The sequence below is a fragment of the Sus scrofa genome, chromosome 2 (genome assembly GCF_054392235.1).
Source record: "Sus scrofa isolate SSC_HxYL_T2T_F1_AM1 chromosome 2, Sscrofa_HxYL_maternal_Yorkshire_Landrace_v2.0, whole genome shotgun sequence".
In the NCBI taxonomy this organism is placed as follows: domain Eukaryota; kingdom Metazoa; phylum Chordata; class Mammalia; order Artiodactyla; family Suidae; genus Sus; species Sus scrofa.
The window spans coordinates 38,175,558-38,199,331 of record NC_139384.1 but is presented as its reverse complement, the minus strand read 5'-3'; the positions used below and the strand labels follow the sequence as shown (position 1 = coordinate 38,199,331).

Below are 23,774 nucleotides of genomic sequence, written 5' to 3'. Positions count from 1 at the left end.
CCTGGGCCCTAAATTTCCTAAAGCATAAAAGTCACAAGGTAGACAGTTTTTTGTAAGGTTATAAAAGGACAGCAGGAAACAGATCTATACCATGATAAATATAGAAAAAAGAATTCATTTTTTTCATGATTTTGGATATTCATCAGTCATTAAATCCACACCCCTAGATGAAAAACAGCAGACAAAAGATCCAAGAAACATCCTCCTCATTATTGATGCTTAGAGAATAAAGGGAAAGCTTCTTCCTGAAACTACACACACACACACACACACACACACACACACACACAGATCTAATTTATTTTCTATTGACAAACATAGTTTAAGATTGTTCCAAAATGTAGTGTTCTTCTCTTCACTAACACTTAGATGGTTTGTGTTGGAGAGCTGTTATTGTCATTTACATGTATATTGTCATATATATTACATATACATTGTCATATACATTACTCTAAGGATTTCTGATTTAAATTGTAAAAGTTGAGAAATGATTAGAATTTTGGGGACTAATTTAAATACTTTAACTGAAAGACATCGTTTCACTTTCTTTTCTCTTCCGAGATGAGCTCAGTATAACTTCTTTGTATCTCAGATGTCTATCCTGAGCTGGTTAGATAGGTTCTGGGTTGAGTAGACAGATAGGTGGATGCGTAATAGATGGATAGATGAACAGAGACATGGATGAATGGGACATGGTTGAATGGGTGGATGGTAGGTAGGTAAATGGAGGAAGGCATGGATAATAGGACAGGGTTGTGCAAGTGGAAGAATAAATCATAATAAGTAGGTAAGCTGACTAGTAGCTGAGTTGATAAACAAGAAGATGAGTAAGTGAGTGACACATGAGGAGACACCTAAGGAAGAGGAAGAGTAAACCTTATAACACCTCCTTGCAAAGTTTAATTTACTAAATTGCCTAGGGGGAAAAAAAAGATTTTCCAGTGTTATGTACAAAAAAAAAGTTTGTTTAGAAAATGTTTATTCACTCATTAATTACCCGTTTGTGAGTTTCTCAGTTTAGGTGATGATCACTGATATAGGATTACACTAGGCCCTCTGGAGGCTAAGGAGGTAAAGCTAAGAGATAGTTGCAGGACAGGTGAAATAAACATCTCAACCCCCATTTTGACAGCTACAATCACAAGTCATGTAACCTTGCTAACTGTAAGTATAGACCAGTAACATATGAGGAGGGCCAACAGAAAGCAATTATTTTTATTGTCTTTAGAGAAGCAATATAGCTAATGGACACAAAGATCAACTTTGCCGAAAACCAAAGTGACAGTTCTACCGGATAATTATTCCAAAGACACCCCCCCGCCCAAAAAAAAAACACTGCACATCATTTTTTTGCATTCATCATCTCATGTAAGCTTTAGAACAATCCTTCAATGTTGTTGAAGATTTTAGTACTGTTTAACAAGAAAGAAGTCAAACAGAGGGATTAGGTTAATTATCTTTGTCAGGTTCATTCATTTAGCTCTAATTTTTTTTTAAGATTATGATGTACCTCACATGAAAAATCAGTTAATCAAGACGTTAATTTGAAAGTTGATTATTTTCTCTCTGTGCTATCTGTTGTTTCATGAAGTATTTATCACATGAAAAATCAAGTTTATATTCAGTATTCCTGTTCTTGGTAAATTGGAGGGAAAGAGTAAGTTTGATGTTGCTTTGTAGTTCACTATCATTTGTGATGCAATGAAATCCAAACAGCATAATAATTGGGGGAAAAAGTTACGCATTATCTTATATAACCTCAGATCAATAGTTTTAATCAGATGAAGGTTTTGGATTCATGTATACGGATACCTACTGTCAAATTCTAGTAAGGTACCCTTGGGCCATTAAGGTAAAGCCCCTTTAAGATTTTCCTGCCTCTTTTGCTAAATTGTTTAACAGTAATACTTAAGTATACTTAAGAGTGTTGCAAAGTATAACAAAGTAACATTTAAGTATAAGCATGATTCTTGGCACATGATAAATACTCCACAAATTTTCACTACTACTATTATTCCTATTTTATAGATAACAAAACTGAAGATTTTAGAAAATAAGGGTATTGGTGATAATCTTAAAGCCAGCAAACAGAAAAGGAAAGACAATAATAGTATTGTAGGTTATATATTAGGACTCTAATCAATATCTCTAACTATATACATTTTAATAATAAATATTGGATAAAAGAATTTATGTGACTATTTAAGCAGATTTGTGCTTAGGATCCAGTGGTATTTTATCCTTACTAGTGGTTTTGGTCATTATCCTAATTAGCTCAGTGAAATATATTTAAACATTAGGAAAATAGAATGTGTGTTATTAGCTATCAGAAAAATTTCAGTCAGCTTTTCTCATCCAGTAGTACAATTTGGAAGCTAGTCCTTGTTGTTGTTGTTGTTGTTGTTGTTGTTGTTGTTGTTGTTGTTGTTGTTGTTGTTGTGTTTTTTGGTAGCACAGAAAGAAATCCTACATCCATTTTGCCATTCAAAATGTGATAAAAGTCTGTCAAAAATTAAAACTCCCACCAGAACTTTATACCATCTTCTATTGTAGCATATACCCTATATCAGATGGAAAGTAATTGCTGGTTTATGCATGATAGCTTCCCCTACAGTACCCATTCTTGGAGGACAGAATCTGCATCTTATGCACCTTCATAATCCTCAGGGTTTTCACATTGATCGGCACAGGATAGATAACTGATAAATATTTGTGGAATCAAATTGCATTGATTTGAATACAAGTCATCATTTTTTTTAACAATTTGGCAGATGTATTGGCAACTGAGTGTGGGGATAATTTTAAATATACTAATAAGATGACTAAATATTAAATAATGTGATAGTAGCTTTATTTAAAATGAGACTCTGTCTCTTTATTCATAATGTAAATTATTATTGCTATGATTATTATCTTTTTCTTTTGTTAGACAAAAACTGTATGCCTTGATCATATTTTAAAAATATTTCCAACCTTACAAAGACTTTTTAAGTCATATTATTGTGTGAAGATAATACATACAGTTAACTAATTTTTAGAGAGACTGATAAAACCAGGTGCTTTTCCAGGTCCTTATATGATTCATCAGTGAACAAAAGTTTTCTACTTGGTAGAGCTTTTGTTCAAGTAGATGAGATAGGCAGAACTCAATAAATTAAAAAATAATTTTGCAGTAAATTAGAAAGTTAAGTGTTATAGTGAAAAGGAAAGTAGAGAGACATAGAAGATGGAGAATGCCAAGTGGGAAGTAAAGTAGTTTGCAATATAAAAGTCTAGAATAAACTCTTTAAACAAGTGACTCTTGAGCCAAGAATTAAAAGAAATTAAGAATTTGAGAGCAGGTGTTCCTGTTGTGGTGCAGGGAAAACAAATCTTACTGGTAACCATGAAGATGTGGGTTCAATCCCTGGCCTCACTCAGTGGGCTGGGGATCCGGAGTTGCTTTGAGCTGTGGTATAGGTTGCTCAGATCCCTCATTGCTGTGGCTGTGGCATAGGCTAGCATCTGCAGCTCCAATTCGACCCCTAACCTGGGAATTTCCATATGCTGTGGGTGCAGTCCTAAAAAAAATAATAGTAATAAAGGAGAATTTGAGAGAAATAAGGGTGGGCTTTGATCTGATCTGAATTTGAATTTATTTTTTGTAAGTATCATCTACATAGTTTATTGGAACTCTAAACTTTTGTGTTCATATCTGGTAAAAACAAAAAAGAATATTTACTTCATCCAGCTTTTTAATTTATTAAATGCCTGTGTAAATTGTTTAGAACTTAACTTGCATGTACCAAGCTTTGTTTATTGTATGCTTAAAAAATCAGAAGATGCTAAAAATTGTGGTTGATGTTATATATAATTGCATGAGGGGTGAGATATTTACATCAGTTGCAAAGTAATTTGTTCCATTTCTGGATGAATACCACACTTCTGGGGCTTTGGTTATTCCCTAGAGTGTGCCTTACCCCTGTAATTTTCAAACTGTGTCTTTTGGCTCTACTTTTAATTCAAGTAAGAACAGCAAAATAAGTCTATTGGGAAATAGGCCTTAGAAATATATTGAAAACTGCCTACTAAAATGCATTAAAATGAGTTTAAAGGAAAAAAGGGTACACATTTAGAATAGTAGGGAATTTGACAGGCTGGCATGTAGGCATTTCAATACCTGCTGCTTTCAACAAAATTCACTTCATGGAATAAAAATTTTGAAAGGATGTTTGGAACAAGCATCCAGAGCAGCTGCCGTATTTTGGCAGTGGCAAAATTAAACAATTGGCTTCATCCAGCCTTCAAAATGGCAGGAAGATTTGCACAGATAGAGGGGAATGTGACATTCAGGCAGATTCACATAGAAAAAAAATACCTATTCAAAATATTTACCACTGACTTAGTCCTGACATCTACAAAATTTTGTGCTGGATTTTATCCATTGTCCCTTCAGCACTCTTGTCAGTAATGTTAATAAACCATAAATTCCTATGCCTGTTGGAAGGAAGTGCAGCCATTGTCTGTCATGTCAATTAACTGCTAAAAAAGAGATTTACATGATGGACTGAAAAGCGTCCTGGAGGAGCATTCTTTGGACAGTCAAATGAGGAATAGAAATTCTCAAATGTTCAACTAGAGAGTGTGTTCTTGTAAACACTGAGGCTCTTCAGACACAAATCAGAAAAAAAAGGTAGTAAGTGCTTGGAAAAATATAAGAAATCTTTTTTTTTTTTTTGTACAGTATGTGGTGTCAGCGTCAAATTTTCTCATTTGCTCATTTCCTCATCCAATATTTATTACACTTCCAGAGGGTACCCAGGACTATTTTAACAATTATCTATTCAATGGTTAGCAAAACAGAAGCAGTCCTTATTGTGAGCAAGTCTATTATCTAAAGAGGGAATGCAACATTAATAATCAGGTAAATAAATAGGTAACAACTATAATAAATAAGGATGAAATTTAACCAGTATACATTAACTTAAGCTTGCAAATTGTTTAAATATTAAGGCACTTATGTACCAACCATAAAATAGCCTTTATCTCCTTCATCCTGGCCCTTTTCCTAGAATCCTGCACCTTCCCTCCAGCACACTTACCTGTCATTTAGCAATACATGGTTAACACTTATTGTAGCAAAATGGCTCTGCCATGACAACTTGAATAGCCTTGGATATCTTCACATAATTCACAAAGGCAAGACTAACCTACAGTTTAACCCAAGTCTTAGTAGAATGTTCTATGATCCTCCATGGAACCTAGTAGTATAAATAGTCTTGTTAGAAGCTATTGAAAACTGCTTCTCATTTACCTCTGTATCTTCGCAGGAGGCTGCAATGGTGCAGTTCCCTCCCTGTCTGCCTTCCCAGTACCTGTAAGACACAGGAGTTTCATATCATACCTTTCCCCCTCTTTTGGATAGAGCTATAAGCTATAAAACAGCTATAGTGGCAGCGAGAACCACTACCTGTGTTGCCTGTCATATGGCAGCCCTGGTTTGATGTCATCCACTGATACTAGAGATGTGGACTGCCAATGCCATGCTATCTTCCTTATGTTTTGAGTGTGAGTAATAAACTGTCCAAATTGATTTGGGCTCATGTCTTTTTCCTGGCTAGATCTATGGAAATGTGGCAAGATGCTTAGGAGCTGCCACAATGCCGCAGCTCAGAGACTACTTGACTGCTTGACACCCATCAATCAGAACACTCCCAGAATCTGCTCCAGTATTGGGGGTAGAACCACATGTGTTGGTTCACATCTGTACCACACCAATCATTTTGTATTTTGAATACCACAACTGATGAAAGTAATAGAAAGGAAAATATGGTATTTCACAAGAGAATATAAAATGAGCCTAAAATTATGTTTGCAGTTCAGAAATGGTTCTCTATGAGAATTAGTTTATCAACTGGGTTCTAAGGGGTGAGTAGGAATTGACCAGGGCAAACAAGTTAGTGGGGAATTTTCCACAGTTCCAGGTACATGTGATGACCCTGAGGTATATAAGAATATGCCTCATTTATAAAGTTCCTAGTGGTCTAGGAGTTAAGGATTCAGTGTTGTTATCACTACTGTGGCTCACTGGCCTGGGAATTTACACATGCTGTGGGTGTGGCAAAAAAAGAAAAAAAGAAAAAAAGAATATTCTTCATTTAGTGAACTATAAGAAAAGCCAATGAGACATTATACAGCCTGTTAGGTCAAGATTTCTCTTCTCTTCTGACAGCCTAGTAAAACATATGTAATTCTACTGGTAAAGTTGGAGTTCCTGAGACTTCAAATAGAACACCAATATGATTTTATTGCATCACTGTATGGAAGACACATTGTTAGCTTTACTGATATATATAGAAATGTTTAAGAAGCCCTTTAGACTGTGAGCTTCATAAAGTTAGGGATATGGCTTTGTGTCATATTTATAACTGATCTCATTATAATAATATAATATCTGAGTGTAAGAATAATATATGATTATTATTGAGGAAGGAAAGGAGGGAAGGAAAGAGAGTAGACAGGAAAAGAAGAAAGGTGGGAGGTCCTCTATTTAGAGAGGTACAAAGTTTATAAAATGCCTTGGATTTATTAGGCGTGCAATAAATATCTATTGAAAGATTGACTGGGAGAGAAGAAAGATATAATGAAGAAATTACATATACTGAAACACATAATAAAATTAAAATGATTTCCCTTCAAAATGACCATGACAGCATGCTAAGATTTTTATAACATGTTATTATTAAAAGGGGATGCAGGAGTTCCTCTTTTGGATCAGCAGGTTATGAACCCAACTAGTATCCATAAAGATACAGGTTCAATCCCTGGCCTTTCTCAGTGGGTTAAGGATCCAGAGTTGCTGTGAATTGTGGTGTAGGTTGAAGGCATGGCTCAGATCCCTCATAGCTATGGCTGTGGCGTAGGCCAACAGCTGCAGCTCTGATTCAACCCCTAGCCTGGGAACTTCCATATTCAGTAGGTACAGCCCTAAAAAGCAAAAGAAAAAAAAATAAAAGGGGGATGAAAGTTAAATAATAAAATGAATAAGTTATAATCTGAAATAATTAACCTGACAGTAATATAAATTCCAAGTTAATAGCATACATTTGTGATGTATGTGCTTCACAAAGGTCTCCATGAATAATTTTTATTTATTGGCTTGTTCAGGGCAATTTCAATATTAGAAGGTGGACACACTCTAAACTAGTCCCATGACCAGCATTATAGGCCAGTATTATTATTGGCATAACTCGAGTGGGATGAATTGTCTAGTCAAACAAAAATAATGACCCCTAAAGGTAGTATAGTCACAAACTACAAAGCCTCAAACTGAATGTGAAGAAGTTTTTGTTTTATTATAAAGACATTAATAATAACTAAAGTTTTGTTTTGTTTTATTTTATCAAGGACAATAGGCTGAAAGAAAGTTTCATAGAGGAGTTCCCGTTGTGACTCAGTGGTTAACAAATCTGACTAGGAACCATGGTGGAATATGTAGGATGACTTTTTGGATGGGAGAAAAGTAGAGACTAAAGGCAGAGAACATAAGTAAATAGCTGCAGCAATCCTGTAAAGAGCAGAAAGTAGGGCATACCTTTAGTAACCATAATAAAAAGTATAGAGAAAGAACAAACAGAATTTATGACTGACTGGGCATAGGCAGAAAACTAGCAGAATTAAAATGTGTGAGATACACAATAATGATCCCCAAAGCAATCTACATGCTGATCCCCAGAACCTGTGCATATACTATTTTATATGACAAAAGAGAACTTGTAGAAATGTAAAAAGTAAGGATCTTGGCATAGAAAGATTACCCTGGATTATCTGAGTAGTGTCATTTTATCACAGAAATCTTTATCAAAAGGAGAGCCAGAGCCAGAGAAGATGATATGCCATTGAAAGTAGAGGTTGACTGAGTAGTATTCTATTGTGTATATATACCACATCTTCCTAATCCAATCATCTGTCTGTAGACATTTGGGTTGTTTCCATGTCTTGGCTATTGTAAACAGTGCTGCAATGAACACATGGGTGCATGTGTCCTTTTTAAGGAAAGTTTTGTCTGGATATATGCCTAAGAGTGGGATTGATGGGTCATATGGTAGTTTTAATGTATAGTTTTGTAAGGTACCTCCATACTGTTTTCCATAGTGGTTGTACCAGCTTACATTCCCAACAACAATGCAGGAGGTTTCCCTTTTCACCACACCCCCTCCAGCATTTGTTATTTGTGGAACTCCCATAGTGAGTGAAGTAAGTCAGAAAGAGAAAGACAAATGCCATATGCTATCACTTATATCTGGAATATAATATATGGTACAAATGAATCTTTCCACAGAAAAGAAAATCATGGACTTGGACAATAGACTTGTGGTTACCAAGGGGGAGGGAGTGGGATGGATTGGGAGCTTGGGATTAATAGATGCAGACTATTGCCTTTGGAATGGATTAGCAATGAGATCATGCTGTGCAGCACTGGGAACTATGTCTAGTCACTTATGCTGGAGCATGGTAATGGGAGAAAAAAGAATGTATACATGTATGTGTAACTGGGTTACCATGCTGTACAGTAGGGGGAAAAAATAGTGTATTGGGGAAAAAAAATTAATAAATAAAGAAGAGTGGAAAAAAAAAAGTTGATGTTGAAGTGATATAGCCACAAGCCAGAGAATACAGGCAGCCTCTAGAAGCCAGGAAAGACAAACAGATTTTCCACTAGGGTTTCCACAAGAATTCAAGTTTGTCAACACCTTGACTTTGACCCAGTGAGATTTATCTTGGATTATTACTTCCACAATTTCAAGGTAGCAAATTTGTGCCAAGACACTAAGTTTCTGATGATTAGCTACAGAAGCAATAGGAAACCAGTGCAACATTCCATAGACAGTAGCATAAGGAAAAAGAAGGTTATGCCTTTCATTTTATACAGCCTAATTTTAAGGAATCAGAAGCATGTGATGATTTGCCATATCTTTAAAGAAACTTTAAAAAAAAGACATGGGAATAGGATTGTTTGATGAATCACAGGTGTAATAGGATTTAAGCTTTTCATATATCTCATCTTGTGCTAAATATAAGAGGAATAAGGAGTAGAATATAAGAAAGAGAAATATCAAGGAAAAGATGAAAAGAGTTGAAATAAGAAGATAGGTGGAAATTTTTCAAGTCATAGTGGGCAATTTTCTAAAAGAGAACATAATCAACTATTTTATATAATACAGAAAGGTCCAGGACAGTGGAAACTATGGTGAGCCAGAAGTGTTTCAGTCCTTGAAGAACTTTTAGTTGTTTATTATTATTATAATTATCATCATCATTATTACTATATTACTATTCCTGCATAATAGTAAAAAAATAAAATAAGGTGGCATTCCAAGGACAGAGCAATGTAAAAAAGAAGTTAAAACTGTGCCATTGATAAAATTGTCTGTTTTGCAGGTATACTATAGGGCCTATATTGTTCAATTTAGTTTTCAATTCATTAGAACAAAATCAACCCAGTCCAGTACACCTGAAGTCAGACAGCATACTATGTGCTACCAAAACTTAATTCCAGTCCTTTGTTTATTCTGTTTCCTCTTTTGTCAAATGTAGGTATTGTATGAGAATGGACATATGCACCTGCCACAATGTATTAATTATAAAATGATTTTTTAAATAGATGATAGCAAGGAGAAAATAAGAAAGCATATAGCATGGGGAACGCTACTCAATATTCTGTAATAGCCTATATAAGAAAAGAATCTGAAAAAGAATGACTTTGCTATACATCTGAAACTAACACATCATTGTAAATCAACTATACTCCAATATAAAATAAAAATAAAATTAAAAAGGAGAAAGAAGAAAACATAGACCAACATTAGGTAGAAGAATATATGTGGGTACACAAAATACCCATCAATATAGTAATGCAAAAATAATAAGTATTTTCTAATTTACTTAGGCTCATTTAACAAGCATTCGATATATCTATAAATTTATATAATTAATTAGCAAGCTGACAGTGTAGTTTCAAGGGCCAATTCTCATCTAGGATTTTAACATATACAAGTATATATTGAGTTATATGTATACTTGAATAATATCTGCTTAAGAAAGACACAGTTCAGGTAACTTTCATTTCTTTACCATCTCTTTCAGATTAATAATTATATAGCATAGCATGACCTGGTCCTCTCACTCTTTATAACCTCCTAAAAAATTTAGTATATTCAGAGACAAAATGGATTCATGATAGAGATTTCTACCTTCATGAAGTAAATTAATTCCACAGTAAAGAAAGCAGATCCTTCTAGATTGTATCTCAAAGCAGTATATTCAATCCAGGTTTGTATAGACCACAGAAACTTCTCAAAAACAATGTGAAAGGAAGTATCTAACTTCTGTCTTTCATGGAAGCAAAATGGTTTTTATTTTTAATGACAGTCATGGTAAATAAAACTTCCAGATATTTTTAAACCATGTTTTAGAATTTCTAGATGTGTAGTTGAGTTTAGGACTTGTTGAGATCTAAAAAGCTAAATAGTGTATCAAGAAAGTAGCTAGGAAGTTTTACCATGACTACCAAGAGCCATGTAAGGAACCAAAAATCTATAAGAAGATATTTGGGCATTAAAGATAATTTGCCTATGGCAGCTGTCTAATCTGTAGTGGTAAATAATGAACGGGTGGAAAATCACTCCTCTTTGCTTACATCTCTTTCTCTGTTTTTCTTTGATATCAATTCTATATGCATAATACTCGTTCTATTTTACATTTAAGAAATTATTTTTAGTAATATGAATGGCATACTAAATTATATGTGAAATTCACCTAGCATAAAAGTAAATTTTAAAGGATTCATTTTCTACTGAAAGCTTTATTTCTTAATCTTTACCCCAGACCTGCACTTAAATTTATAAGGAGGCAACATATAGTACTTGTTAACTTTGTTGTTTCACATCAAAGTTTTTTTGGAATATTTCTGCCCACAAATAAAGGATAATGACAAAAGTTGTAACCATTAAAAACAGTATGTTGATGGTTTAATAACCCACAAAAATGCTGAATGAATTCTACTAGATTTTTGAAATAATTTGAGTGAAAGGTAAAATATGAGATTATAAATTTTGAAAGCAATTTGATAAAAAGCCAGAGATTAGTAATATTTAGCAGGTACTTTTCCACTTATTAAAATAATTAATATAATAGTACTATAATTTTACATTCAAAAGTTTGAATTACACCTATCAATTTGAAAAGATATATAGAAACAGAATTTAGGAAAAGAGCAATGCAAAACGTATGTAGCATATAAAAAATGGCTCATTTTGTAAAAGGAAATATAATCAGATGCTATTTTGTCTACTCTAGTATATTAACTGGAGCACTTAAGGAATCATAAATTCCATAGTCTTGAAAAGACTTTTAAAATAATCTACTGTAAAGTTCTTATTTAACACAAGGCATCTGAGATCAAACAGTAAGTGGCGAAGGTCATGCAACAACACTGACTCTGAGATCATTATCTCTCATGGAATAATTTTTTAGAGAGTTTAAGTGATTATCCAGACTATTATAGTTTTCTAGTGAAGAAAATGACATTTTATTGTAGTTTTAATTGCTTTATTTGATAATTAAGAATGTAGGATATGTTCTCATAAGCTTATTTGTCATGTGTATATCAGCTTATTCAATTCTTTGCCACTTACCCTGAATATCATAAGAATATTCATTTTAATAGCTACTATTAAATAGTAACAGCCACTGTTTTTACAGTGTTTTCCTATTATATCCATCATATGAGCCATCTAGATATTGGCTACCATTGTTTACCCACTTGTTTAACTTTGGGTCATACATTTCATTTCTTTAAATACTGCTAAGATTTTATTTTGTGCTAGACATTGTCATTTTATAAATTATGGAGATTCTAGATTTTATCTTCTTCTGAAGATCATTAATTTTTTTGTCCAATAATGTGGTTGAATACTGATATTTACCTTGATAGCTTTATATTTTGTCAGTGCAGATATGTGAAAAGTCCAAGATAATACTTAAGGTCCCCTCAGTTGTCTGAGCCAAAGCTCCAAAAATCCTCTCCCAACCCCACCTCTCAGAATCTTGTCTAAGTTTTGATTTAGAATTTATTAAGGTAAGCCTAAAGTGGACTTTTATTAGGTCAAGACTCAGCAGACTATTTCTGTAAATTATCACACAGAAAATTTTGAATCTTTGTAATCTTATACAGCCTCTATTGCAACTACTCAATTTCACTGCAATAACACAAAAACAACTAGACAATGTACAAATAAGCAAAAGTGACTGTGTTCCAGTAAATTTTTATTTACAAAAATGGGTCAGATTTGGAGTTTGGGCTGTAGTTTACCAACAACTGCTCTACTGCAAGGCTATTAATCTAAAGGCTGTCACTTTGATGCCTGTGTGGTGTTTATAGGTTTATGAATGTCTCTGGAATTCTCACATCCATCTGCAATGCTCAGCCTCTAGTGTTTCCATTCTGTTGCCAGCTGTGTAACAGTTACTTTGTGATTAGCCTGGGTAATATATTGCTCTGTGTATGTACAGCCCAACTCTCAGCCAAGGACTTGCAGGAACATTCCCCAACAACCTGACTCAGTCCTGTGCCCTGCTCTGCTCACCTACTCTTCTCTGCTACCCTGCCACAGATACTCCAGCTATTTCATCTGCCCCACACTCTGATTTCTGCCCCGACAGCTAGTTCAGCTACAGTGGTCTGCCTGGGCCACAGCTCTTTGCATTTAGGTCAGGAAATTGTCCTCCAGTAGAAAGCTGGTGTAGACATGAGTCCTACCTCATGAATTTCCCCTATTTCAGGTTCAGAGCCTGGCATAATCAGCTCATAATTGTTTATGAGAGGAGGACTAGCTCAAAAGCAGTCACTGTGTCATGTCCAGAAGAAGCTTTGATTTTTTTATTTTAAATAACAAAACTATAAACATCTAACAATAATTTAGTTAATAAAATGAATTTTATGTACTCAAAATAACTGAAAAATAAGGTTCATTTGACTTCAGATGTGGTTTGTGAAATTTTCTGTCACCATTTCCTGTTTTATATATATATATACATATATATATATGTATATATATATATATATATATATATATATATATATATATATATATTTCCTGTTTTACATGCTTTGCTTTCTTCCATAGGATAGTTTTAACTTCTTGGTATTCTCTTTTATTTTAGAAATAATGCCCATTAGAGCTTAGACTTAAACATATTCATACTAGACTACCTAGAGAAAGAGAATATACTTTTTATTCACTCACTTATTACAATGGAACATCTTTCATTGCAGAAGCTACCAGTAAATATCTTCTTGTCTCTGGCCTGATGTTAATGAGGTGCCTAAACCTAATCACAATCATTTGACTAGAGAGCTGAGAAATAGTAATTGCTTTTAGAAATTGCATCCTCATCTCTGGAACTGAGGTTTGAGATAATGTTTCCTAAAATATATGGCTGAGGAATAGTGTGCAGCAGTCTCCTCCAAAATCTAGATGTTCTTGAGAGGAGGAACGGAATTGATATCAAGAACATAATAAAAGATTATCCACGATAGGTTTTTTGTTTTGTTTTGTTTTGTTTTTTGCTTTTTAGTGCCACACCTATGGCATATGGAGGTTCCCAGGATCGGGTTCTAATTGGAGCTGCAGCGCCCAGCCTACACCACAGCCACACAAGGCCAAATCTGAGCCGCATGTACAACCTACACCACAGCTCACAGCAATGCTGGATCCTCAACCCACTGAGTGAGGCCAGGGATCAAACCTGCAACCTGCAACGAATCCTAGTTGGATTCATTTCTGCTGCATCAGGACAGGAACTCCTATGGCAGGTTTTCTTTAATGGCCACAACCCCTACTTGCACATACACACGCACAATGGCAATAAGTTAGTTAAACATTTAAATTTGAAAAAGATTATATATGTCTGCTCTTATTTCCCAGGAAGATCCTTACTAAACTTTATAATTTTTACATATTAATGTTTACTTTTAATAGCATTTATAACCAGATGTTATGCTAAGCTGTTCCTATGCAGTTTGAGATCTACATTTGGTCCTTTTACACAATTAGTCATTCAATTCCAAGTCTTTCAGAGTTACTCTCAAATTATTAATATTGAAGTGAACAGGTGTTGCCTCAAATAATCTGATCACCAAAGATAATCCAGATACTAGAGGTTTATACCTTATGAGAATGAGTAGAATCAGGTAGGAGTTGTTGACTTTCTGCCTCCTTAACTCAGTGATAAAGTAGAATGTAGAGATTACAGTGTTGGTGTTTTGTTCTGTGTTACTTCTCTTGTCATTATCCATAGCTTTTAAGCTAGTGCTGCTGAGCAGAGAGTATGTGCCTCATATATACGAACAGAGGCATTGAGTCATACATAAAAAAAGCAATTCTATCAGTATCCTTTCACCAAATACCAAGTGCACTGTTCTAAGTACTTTAAAATAGCTCTTTTATGAATTTATTATCCTCCTTGGATAAATAACCTTAAACATACAAAATTCCTCCAGTAGTCTGAGTGGTCTCCAAAAATTCTAACCAGAAACTATATTAATACATTTTAAGCACATGCCATTCAATATATGTATACTTACTGGTTATAAGTTGTGTACACTCACATCTTTAGTGGTTAGGAGAACCAGTTTTATATCCAGACTGCTAGGTTCGAATTGCAGATCTGTCATTTCCCCACTGTGACCTTGAGCAAGATATTTAATAAATGTGTCTCAGTTTTCTCATTTTAAAAAGGATGGAAGCAATACTCTGTACCAAATACAATTGTTGTGAATATATTTTTTATTTTACTTCCATATTATGCACATTATAAACATAAACAAAATGAAAGGAAAAGAGTAATGAAACTTAGAAAATACATAAATATATTCTAATACTTTTCTATTAGAACAACCAAAAGATATTTTAGAATAAAAATGTAGAATACAAAGTATTTCATAATACCACCTATTTTACATTATTAACGCCTAAATTAAAATGTAGAATTTCTAATGTTTTCTTCCTACACTCCAATGGAAATTCCCTTGAACGGTCTATCTATATTTCTGCAAACATGCTGCAACAAACCTGGGTAAGGGCTCTTATTGGTTCTAAAATGTAGAACAAGTATTGTCTTATTAATAAGCAAGTAGCAGACATATCATTAGAAAACTTGTCGAGATTTCTAAACTTGTTTTGCTGATGCACCTACAAGCTTATTGTAATTCTGAATGTTACTTCCAGGTCCCTCAGTGACCTCCCCCCAACTCTCATTCTCTATGCCTTCAACCATTGAGTCACAGTAGTCTTGTAAGATTATTATAACACTGCAGTGGCCAAAACACCAGGAGGAGGCTCTATTCTGAATCCCCTTCAGAGTCTGTATACATACTTCCCTAGATGGTCCTCTCTGGGACCATGTCCAGCTGAGTCTTTCCAAGCAAGAAGGCCATGCCGGAAAGGAGTCTGGCTAGACATCCTTATGCTGGTACCCCTGTGGTGCTTCTTTTTACTATGTTCCTTCAGAAGATTAAGTAGCTGAGACTTTAGCCAACATTCGAAAGTCTGTGCTCTCCCTCACATCTTTTCAGTTTAGCCCAACATGGTCAGGGGTTTAATCTTTTTAAATATTGTTGACTCATTATGTCTAAAGCATTGCTAATTGTTAAGATACAATGGTGACAAAAAGGTTTTAATTTCTTATATATTGACATCTAAGCTGTTTATCACTCACTTGTATTCCAGTCCATCTTATAGTGTGTGAGAAAGAAGAATTATTGTGCATGTCTTAAGAAAGTCAAGATTTTGACTTGTTCCTACTGCTTTCTGTGTCTTGGTAGGAACACACACATACACACACAACACACACACACATAGACGCATACCAGTGTAGCCTAGGTGTTATACTTTTTTTTTTTAACCTTTTAGGGCTGTACCCATGGCATATGGAAGCGCCCAGGCTAGAAGCTGAATTGGAGCTACAGCTGCTGGCCTAGACCACAGCCACAGCAACACAGGATTCGAGGCACATCTGCAACCTACCCCATAGCTCATGGCAACGCCGGATCCTTAACCCTCTGATGGAGGCCAAGGATCAAACCTTCATTCTCATGGATCCCAGCCAGGTTTGTTACTACTGAGCATGATGGGAATTCCACCTATGTATTATATTTGTCTGAGATGAACTGATTTTGGACTAGATTTTCTTGGCCCTGGAAAAAAAAATGGTTTTCTGAGTTAAAATCTGTTTGTTATAATTTTATATTAGAACCTATTGCATAGGGGAGTTGCCGTCATGGCTCAGTGGTTAACAAATCCAACTAGGAACCGTGAGGTTGCAGGTTCGATCCCTGGCCTTGCTCAGTGGGTTAACGATCCGGCATTGCCGTGAGCTGTGGTGTAGGTTGCAGACGTGGCTCGGATCCCGCGTTGCTGTGGCTCTGGCGTAGGCCGGTGGCTACAGCTCCAATTAGACCCCTAGCCTAGGAACCTCCATATGCTGCAGGAGTGGCCCTAGAAAAGGCAAAAAGACAAAAAAAATGGGGGAACCTATTGCATGGGAAAACTGTGCCCCATCTCTGTCTCTGGTATGTGTACTATCATAAATGATGATAATTTTGAAGCCAAAAAAAAACTTTTCTTTTCAATACCTGACTGCCAGAAGCCTTGGAACCAATTTTCAGCTCAGTCAAGACGAATGGAAACAAATTCATGGCCCCATTATCAGTGCCTTCTGCTGGCACTCCCCAATATCTACCTTCCATTACGTTTACAGGCCATATAAGTTTCCCGTAGACCTCGTGTGTTTAATTTATGTTTAATAGTCTAATACATTTAGTGTTAAAATAATTTCAAGTCTACAAATAAATATTTTCATATTCTACAAACCTCAGTGAAATTCACCAGAAAATTAAAAAGAAAGTAGGTGGGTGTTCTTACCTAGAGGGAAGGAAGTGGAGAAGGATCAAGATAATCCTTGTCCCAGTGAGCTTTCTGAAACATTGAAGTAGAAACCTAATGAATGATTAATGAATGAGAACCTCGCAGCTTTATCCATTTGCCAAAATTTTGTAAAACGGTTCATTGGAGTTTCAGATTACTACCTAGTCCTTTCCATTTGCTTCATTTACCATGACTATACATTTATGTTTCTTACAAGAAAAAAAAAAGACAGTTTTTGCATTAAATACAGCACTGATTTCATCCTTCATAATCTAGCTCAATTTAAGGTGGATCCTTGAGACAAAAATAGCACGGAACAGCCCCAGAAGTAATAGACTGGATAGCAGAGCCAAACTAGCCTCCAGGGTAATGTGATCTATAAAAACCTGGAGCTATGGACCTTCATACTTTTTAAGTAAATTAAGAATTATTTTATGGACTCTAGCTTCTCATGTTATAAAGATCAAAGGGGAAAATATACTTATATGAAATTAAATGTTGTAATTTTTGGTCTTACACTTACTAGGAAGAATACACTGACCTCTCAGGCCACCCTGAAGAACTCCTCCTCTGTTCTCCATTGCAGCTTACACACACTCTCAGCTTAGCATTAGTGTCTATTATTGTGGCTTTCACTTTACATGCTTGCTACCTCATGTCTGCTTTCAAACTATGCACACATATGCTATTTCCATCTTAGTCCTAACAAAACTAATCCTTTCATAGATACATATTCAAAGACTGGGTGTGAAAGATACTTAAGAATCCTGACTAGTCCCCCTTAAGTAGCCCTACCTTCCCTCCGTCTCCCCCATGGGAGTTAAGTTAAGAAAATAAACAAACAACTTAAAACAGATAAAATTCACTATCTGGTAAACTCTCCTGTCTTTTGTAGGTCTTCTCATGGTTTAAAACTCAGAGAACTGTTTTTGTTTTCTGAAAGCTTATAGATACTATATATGAATTAATCCAGTAGCTGGTCCTTTCATAACTAGGACCAAATTTAATAATATCAGTATCTGCAAATCCTGTATCTGCAATTTTTATAGTCTGTTGTCTCCCAAGATCTCTTGACTAGATGTTACTAGGTTTGATGAGTTTTTAGAAGAGGTAAACACTTGAAATCCTGGGAACTGCAATAACCTCTCAAAGGCATATTTGCTATTTCTTTTGGAATTCATCCCACCTGCCCTGATATAGACGTCCCAGATTGCTAAATCACTGCACACCCTGAAGTCATTCTTTAATGAAAGTCCTTTAGTGTGGATGACAGGATTTGGGCTGAAACACACACAGGAAGAGAAAGGGATGGAGATAGGTGGACTTGTATCCATGCAAATGCCTTCTGGACTGCAGATAACAAATGACAGCACCTTAGAGAAAGTAGCTGCCCACCAAAAGGGATCAGGAGAAAGAAAATATCATGAGAACCTTTGTGGGTGTAGAAAGGGATACCAAACATGGGGAATTTCCGGCCACCACTAACTGCTCTCCAGCTGGTGGTCAGGATCCTTGATTGACACTGAGGCTGGTGTTGACACTCTTGCTCTCTTCCCATATTGGTTTAAGGGAGTTTGCCTATAGCCAGCAGGTGTGTGGGGTAGCCACTACCCCACGGGGGCCAACTCACTTCTCCTCCCCATCTTCCCTAACTCCTGTCCTAGGCCTAGAAGCCAGGGACAAACATAAGGGCCACTCTTCTTCCTTCCTTTGGGGCTCAGTCCCATGAACAGAAGCTGGCTCTGGCAGGGCCTGTGGTAGTGGGGTTACAGGAGAAGTCTCTGTGAGTGCTCTGTGGTTGAGGAATGCAGCTGGGCCCAGGACAGCCAAGTTGCAGAGCCAGCAGGGTGGCTCGAGCCCAGGCCAGGAATGGTCCTGAAGCCCTCCTGATGTGGGGTCAACTGGCTAGAAAGACAGAGACAAACCAAAGCCAAGGGACACCCAGGGTTCAGAGCTTGTCGGTGTCCTTAAATTGGAAGCAACCATCTTCATCAGCTCTCTCTCTCTCCCTTTTACTAAGAATGGTTTTATTTTTAAATATCATTATACATTTAAAAGTGAAAAATATGTATGTATTTTTTTTCTTTTTATAGCTGCACCTGTGGCATATGGAAGTTCCCAGGCTAAAGGGTGATTGGCGTTCTCAGCTAGCAGTGATAGCAATGCTGGACCCAAGCTACATCTGCAACCTGTGCCACAGATTGCAGCAACACCCTATCCTTAACCCACTGAGTGAGTCCAAGGATCAAACCCACATCCTCATGGACACTATGCTGGGTTCTTAATCCACTAATCCACAACAGAAACTCCCTGAACATATGTATTTTATATACATAATTTAGGTAAATGTTTGAGGACAACAACTGCCTACTGGAAAATTATTTTCTTGAAGAGTAAAGTGGGGAAAATATCACAGATCAGTTTAGGAGATGCAAACTATGCATGGACACAGAGAACGGATATAGGTTTTCATAATCAAAAGTAGTATCCTCACCCTCTCCTCCTACCTAGGTTTGCACAGTGGGGAAAATAATGTTAATTGAGGACAGAGCTACAGAGTACTGTTTCTCAGACCATGACGGAGAGAAGGGCAACAAATAGGCATTTTTAGTGATTGGACACAGCCTTGCAACAAGCCCACAGCATGGTAACACTCACGGTAGAGATCCAGAGTAGTGACATCCCCGCCACTGAAGAAGCGATGAGCCCCCTCTGCTGACTTCTCCCAGCCCAGCCCAATCCCCTTGCCGCATAAGAACATCCGAAAGTGCCTCTGTTCCTTCCAGATTTCAGTTCTTTTCATTGGCTACATGTAGGAGAGGGGCAAAAGCCAGAGGTATAGAGGGGCTCTGAGGCATGAGATAAGACTGGCCCTTCTGCCTGTCTTTTATGAGCTCACAAAGCATCTCCTTGTCAGTATATAACTCTAGTGTATACCATAGCTAGGAACTGGTGGAGGTGGGACTTTAGAACATCTTCCAAATCTGAAGCTCTTTTCTTTCAACAGTACAGGTGTTGACATTTGCAAAGATACAGAGTTCTGGTGGAATAGATAATTATATTGGTTTAAAGCTAAACAAAAAAAGTGAATACTATTATTTTAGTCTTCTCAGTGTGTGTTAACAAAATACTACATAATGAATGGCTTCAACAACAGACTGTTTTCTCCCAGTTCTGGGGGCTAGCAGTCTGTGATCATGGTGCTCGTAGATTCAGTTTCTGGTGAGAGCTCTTTCTGGCTTGCAGATGGTGACATCTCACCATATCTATACTTCATGTGAAAGTGCAGAGATGTCTCTGCTGTCTCTCCCTCTCCTTATAAGAACAACTGTTCTGAGGGATTAGGACCCTAACTTTATGACTTCATGTAACTTTAATTATCTCCATAGAGGCCTTATCCCCCAGTACAGTAACATGGTGGGAGTGGTAGTTATAACTTCAGCTTATGAATTTTATGATGGACGTCATTCAGTCCATAACAATTAGAAACATAACTAATGGATTTCTATTACAAGTGTTTTCAGGGACTTGAGCTGGAACTTTTCAACCAAATGTTTGGATCCAATGAAGCATGTAGTACATATTCATCCAGAAAAACATTTTCTGCAGCTTAACCTAGTGACTATGTAATAGAATATTTCTAAACTTCATTCTAAATGAATTTTACAAGGTTACTTTTTTTGTAGTTCTTTGGCAGTGAATGACTGGCCAACACTTAAAGTGAAGAGGGATTATAGAATTTATAAAAAGATATACTTTTCTTTCATTTTACAGGCCCAACAGCTTACTGATCTGGAACGAAAATTATCTGTGGCCAAAAATGAGCTGGAAAAAGCAGCTCTTGACCGGGTAAGTTGACATCTGCAACTTTGGTTTTAAAGATGAAGCTGGGGTATACTCATTGCTTCCCTTGATTTATTATTGCAGATTTAGATGCTGTGCATGTAAGATGGTTATAGAATTCATGGATGTTTGTGCATACTCTTTTTTTTTTGGCCATGCCCACAGCATGGGGAAATTTCTGGCCCAAGGATGGAACTTGTGCCATAGCAGCGACCCATGCCACCGCAGTGACAATGCCAGATCCTTAACCCACTGCACCATAAGAGAACTCCTCATGAGTGTTTGATATTCTCTTTGGAACCCAATTCTTTTTTGTTTTTTGCTGCCATAGTAAATCACCTCAAGACTGAAGGTTGATACTCTATGATGGCATGGTTTTATTTTTCACCTCACTGGTACACTTGTTCTATAATACAATGAGTAAACGTACTTTATTTACTGTTACTTTTTTTTTAAACACAGACATTTATTTTCTCACAGCTCTGGAGGTAGGGGAGTCTGGGATCAGGGTGCCAGCATGATTGATTGGGTTCTTGTGAGAGCTTCTTTCTGGCTTGCAGAAGACTCCTTTTTGCTTTGTCCTCACATGGCACAGGGAGAGAAAGAGAGAGAGAGGCAGACAGAGACAGACAAATGAGTAAACCTACTTTACATAATCAACAAAGATGCCATGTATTAAATTTACATAATGAGTTCTAAGCAAATAGAAGTGTTCTTGGAAACTTTTCATTTTGGAAATCTTAAACTTCTCAAGGTAGAGGCATAAAAGAAGACAGATAGCTCTCTTAAGCAATTCTGCTCATATAAAGATAATGCAAGAGTAGGTGACAGTTCATCTTTATAACAGCTTTACTGAAATTTAAGTCATATACTATATGTCACACTTTTAAAGTTCACAGACTTTTACAGTCATCACACTAATTCCAAAAGATTTTAATTTTTTTAAACCTCGTTTCATCTAATTCATTTTGTTTTTATTATTTTTATACATTGTATTACAATTGTATATGCTCAGAATAATCTGCAATTCCTATATGATGACTACCTTTGCCTGTCAATGCCCTTCATGGGAGACATGCATGGAGAATAGGGAATTGGTATATACAAAGGGAAATATAATATAGAGGAAGGAATTAGTCATATAATATAGAATTATTGTTCTGCTGCTAAATAGTTATGGTATCTGAAAATTTTCTTAATATATTCTTTCATTTTTAAATCAAGTATACAAAATTGTGGGAAGAAAAAATTCTTTTTTTCTTTAGATCACTCAGAACAAAAGGGTATAATGATTTAAAAATTATTTCTTTGTTCATTCAGCATCTATTTATTGAACATCCAATGTAGTTTTTTCTAATTCCAAGAAATTATACCTAGCAAATAGTAATACAGTAAACTCTGAATCTAAGAATTGAATCATAGTATTTCAGACTTGAAAAGACAAGTACTTCCAGTGCTCTCAGTCAGACACTTGAAATATCTATGATAAAGCAGTAGGGATAATCTAGGAATAATCTGCATTTTTATCACAACTTCAACCCATTCAGGCCTAAGATCATTTTTTGATTAGACTGGAGTTATCAACCAGCTAACAGTGGAAAAATAGACCCTCTCCTTGTGGAAGGTATCATCTGGAGGATTTTTGGTTCATTTATACATAATACTTTATGTGCAATAAAAATATTTATAGGTGTTCCTATTGTGTCTCAGTGGTAACGAACCCAACTAGTATCCATGAATGAGGGTTGGATCCCTGGCCTCGCTCAGTGGATTAAGGATCCAGTGTTGCCGTGAGCTGTGCTGCAGGTTGCAGACGTGGCTTGGATCCAGCGTTGTTGTGACTGTTGGGTAGACCAGCAGTATTAGGTTTGCTGAGGGAAACATGCACAAGCCTAGGTTGGTAAAGTGAGAGAGATTTATCAAGGCTTCAGAGGGGTACAGACCAATCTCAAGATGGCACCAGACCTGACTGTGAGGAGATGCTAGGCTTATAAAGGATCTGTGGCTGGAATCTGAAGCTGGAATTCATGGTGGGAACTTGTGGCTGGAACAATAAGGAGGAGGGGAAGGTCAAGGGAGAGGTAGGGGGTTGAGTCCTGTGACAGGAGGCAGTTAATACTTGTAGATGGTTAATCTATGCAGGCAGGTGTTTTTCTCAGGCCATTCTTTCTTGCTTCATCCACATTCTGGGAGAGGGTATTCACTTCAAGGTGAATGGCCACTTTTGGGGCATGGGGAGTGTTTGTCTCCATCCTCCTGGGAACCTATCAGGCAGCTGCAGTTCTGATTCAACCCCTAGGCTGGGAACTTCCATATGCCCTGGATGAGGCCCTAAAAAGAACAACAGCAACAATAAAAAATATAGACATGTGAAGAAAGAATACAGCATTATCAATATAAATGAAGAAAACAAGAGATGTATACCTAGAACTGATTCAGATATTGGAATGAAAAAAATAGTCAAAAATTTAACAACTATTATATCCATATATGCATAATATTTCTATAAGCATATATATAAATTACATGTATATTATAATAGAAGTAAAGCAGATGAGAGGATAGATTGTCACCAGACTTGGAATCTATTTTAAAAAGTAGATATTCTAGAATTAGAACAATATAATTCATGTAATTAAGATTTTAACTGAGAGTTAGCGATTAAGATGGCAGAATAGAAGGACTGGAGCTCAACCTCTCTCCTAAAAACAACAAAATTCACAACTAAAGACTGAACACTCTTCACCCAAATGGACCAGAAACCTTAAAAAAGATATCCTACTCCAGAAGAAAAAGAGGAGAACACATCAAGAGGTAGGAGGGGGGATTTCATGATATAAACAACCCCATACCTCCTGGGTGGGAAGTTCCACAGACTGAAAACTAACTGGTTCATAGACTCACCTACAGGAGTGAGAGTTCTTACCTGTGGAGATCTGGCATGGGGAGAAAGAGCCCCGGAGT

At 36.3% G+C, this 23,774-nt stretch overlaps 1 protein-coding gene across 5 annotated transcripts in view; it reads left to right on the top strand.

The window, feature by feature from the left end:
* Nucleotides 1-23,774, top strand: part of LUZP2 (leucine zipper protein 2) — a 532,880-nt gene that overhangs the window by 411,081 nt on the left and 98,025 nt on the right. For all 5 annotated transcript variants that reach the window (XM_085011621.1, XM_085011620.1, XM_085011622.1 and 2 more), the window contains exon 8: nt 20,742-20,816. In XM_085011621.1, the coding sequence (XP_084867747.1) occupies nt 20,742-20,816 (75 nt within the window). The remainder of the gene's footprint in view (nt 1-20,741; nt 20,817-23,774) is intronic.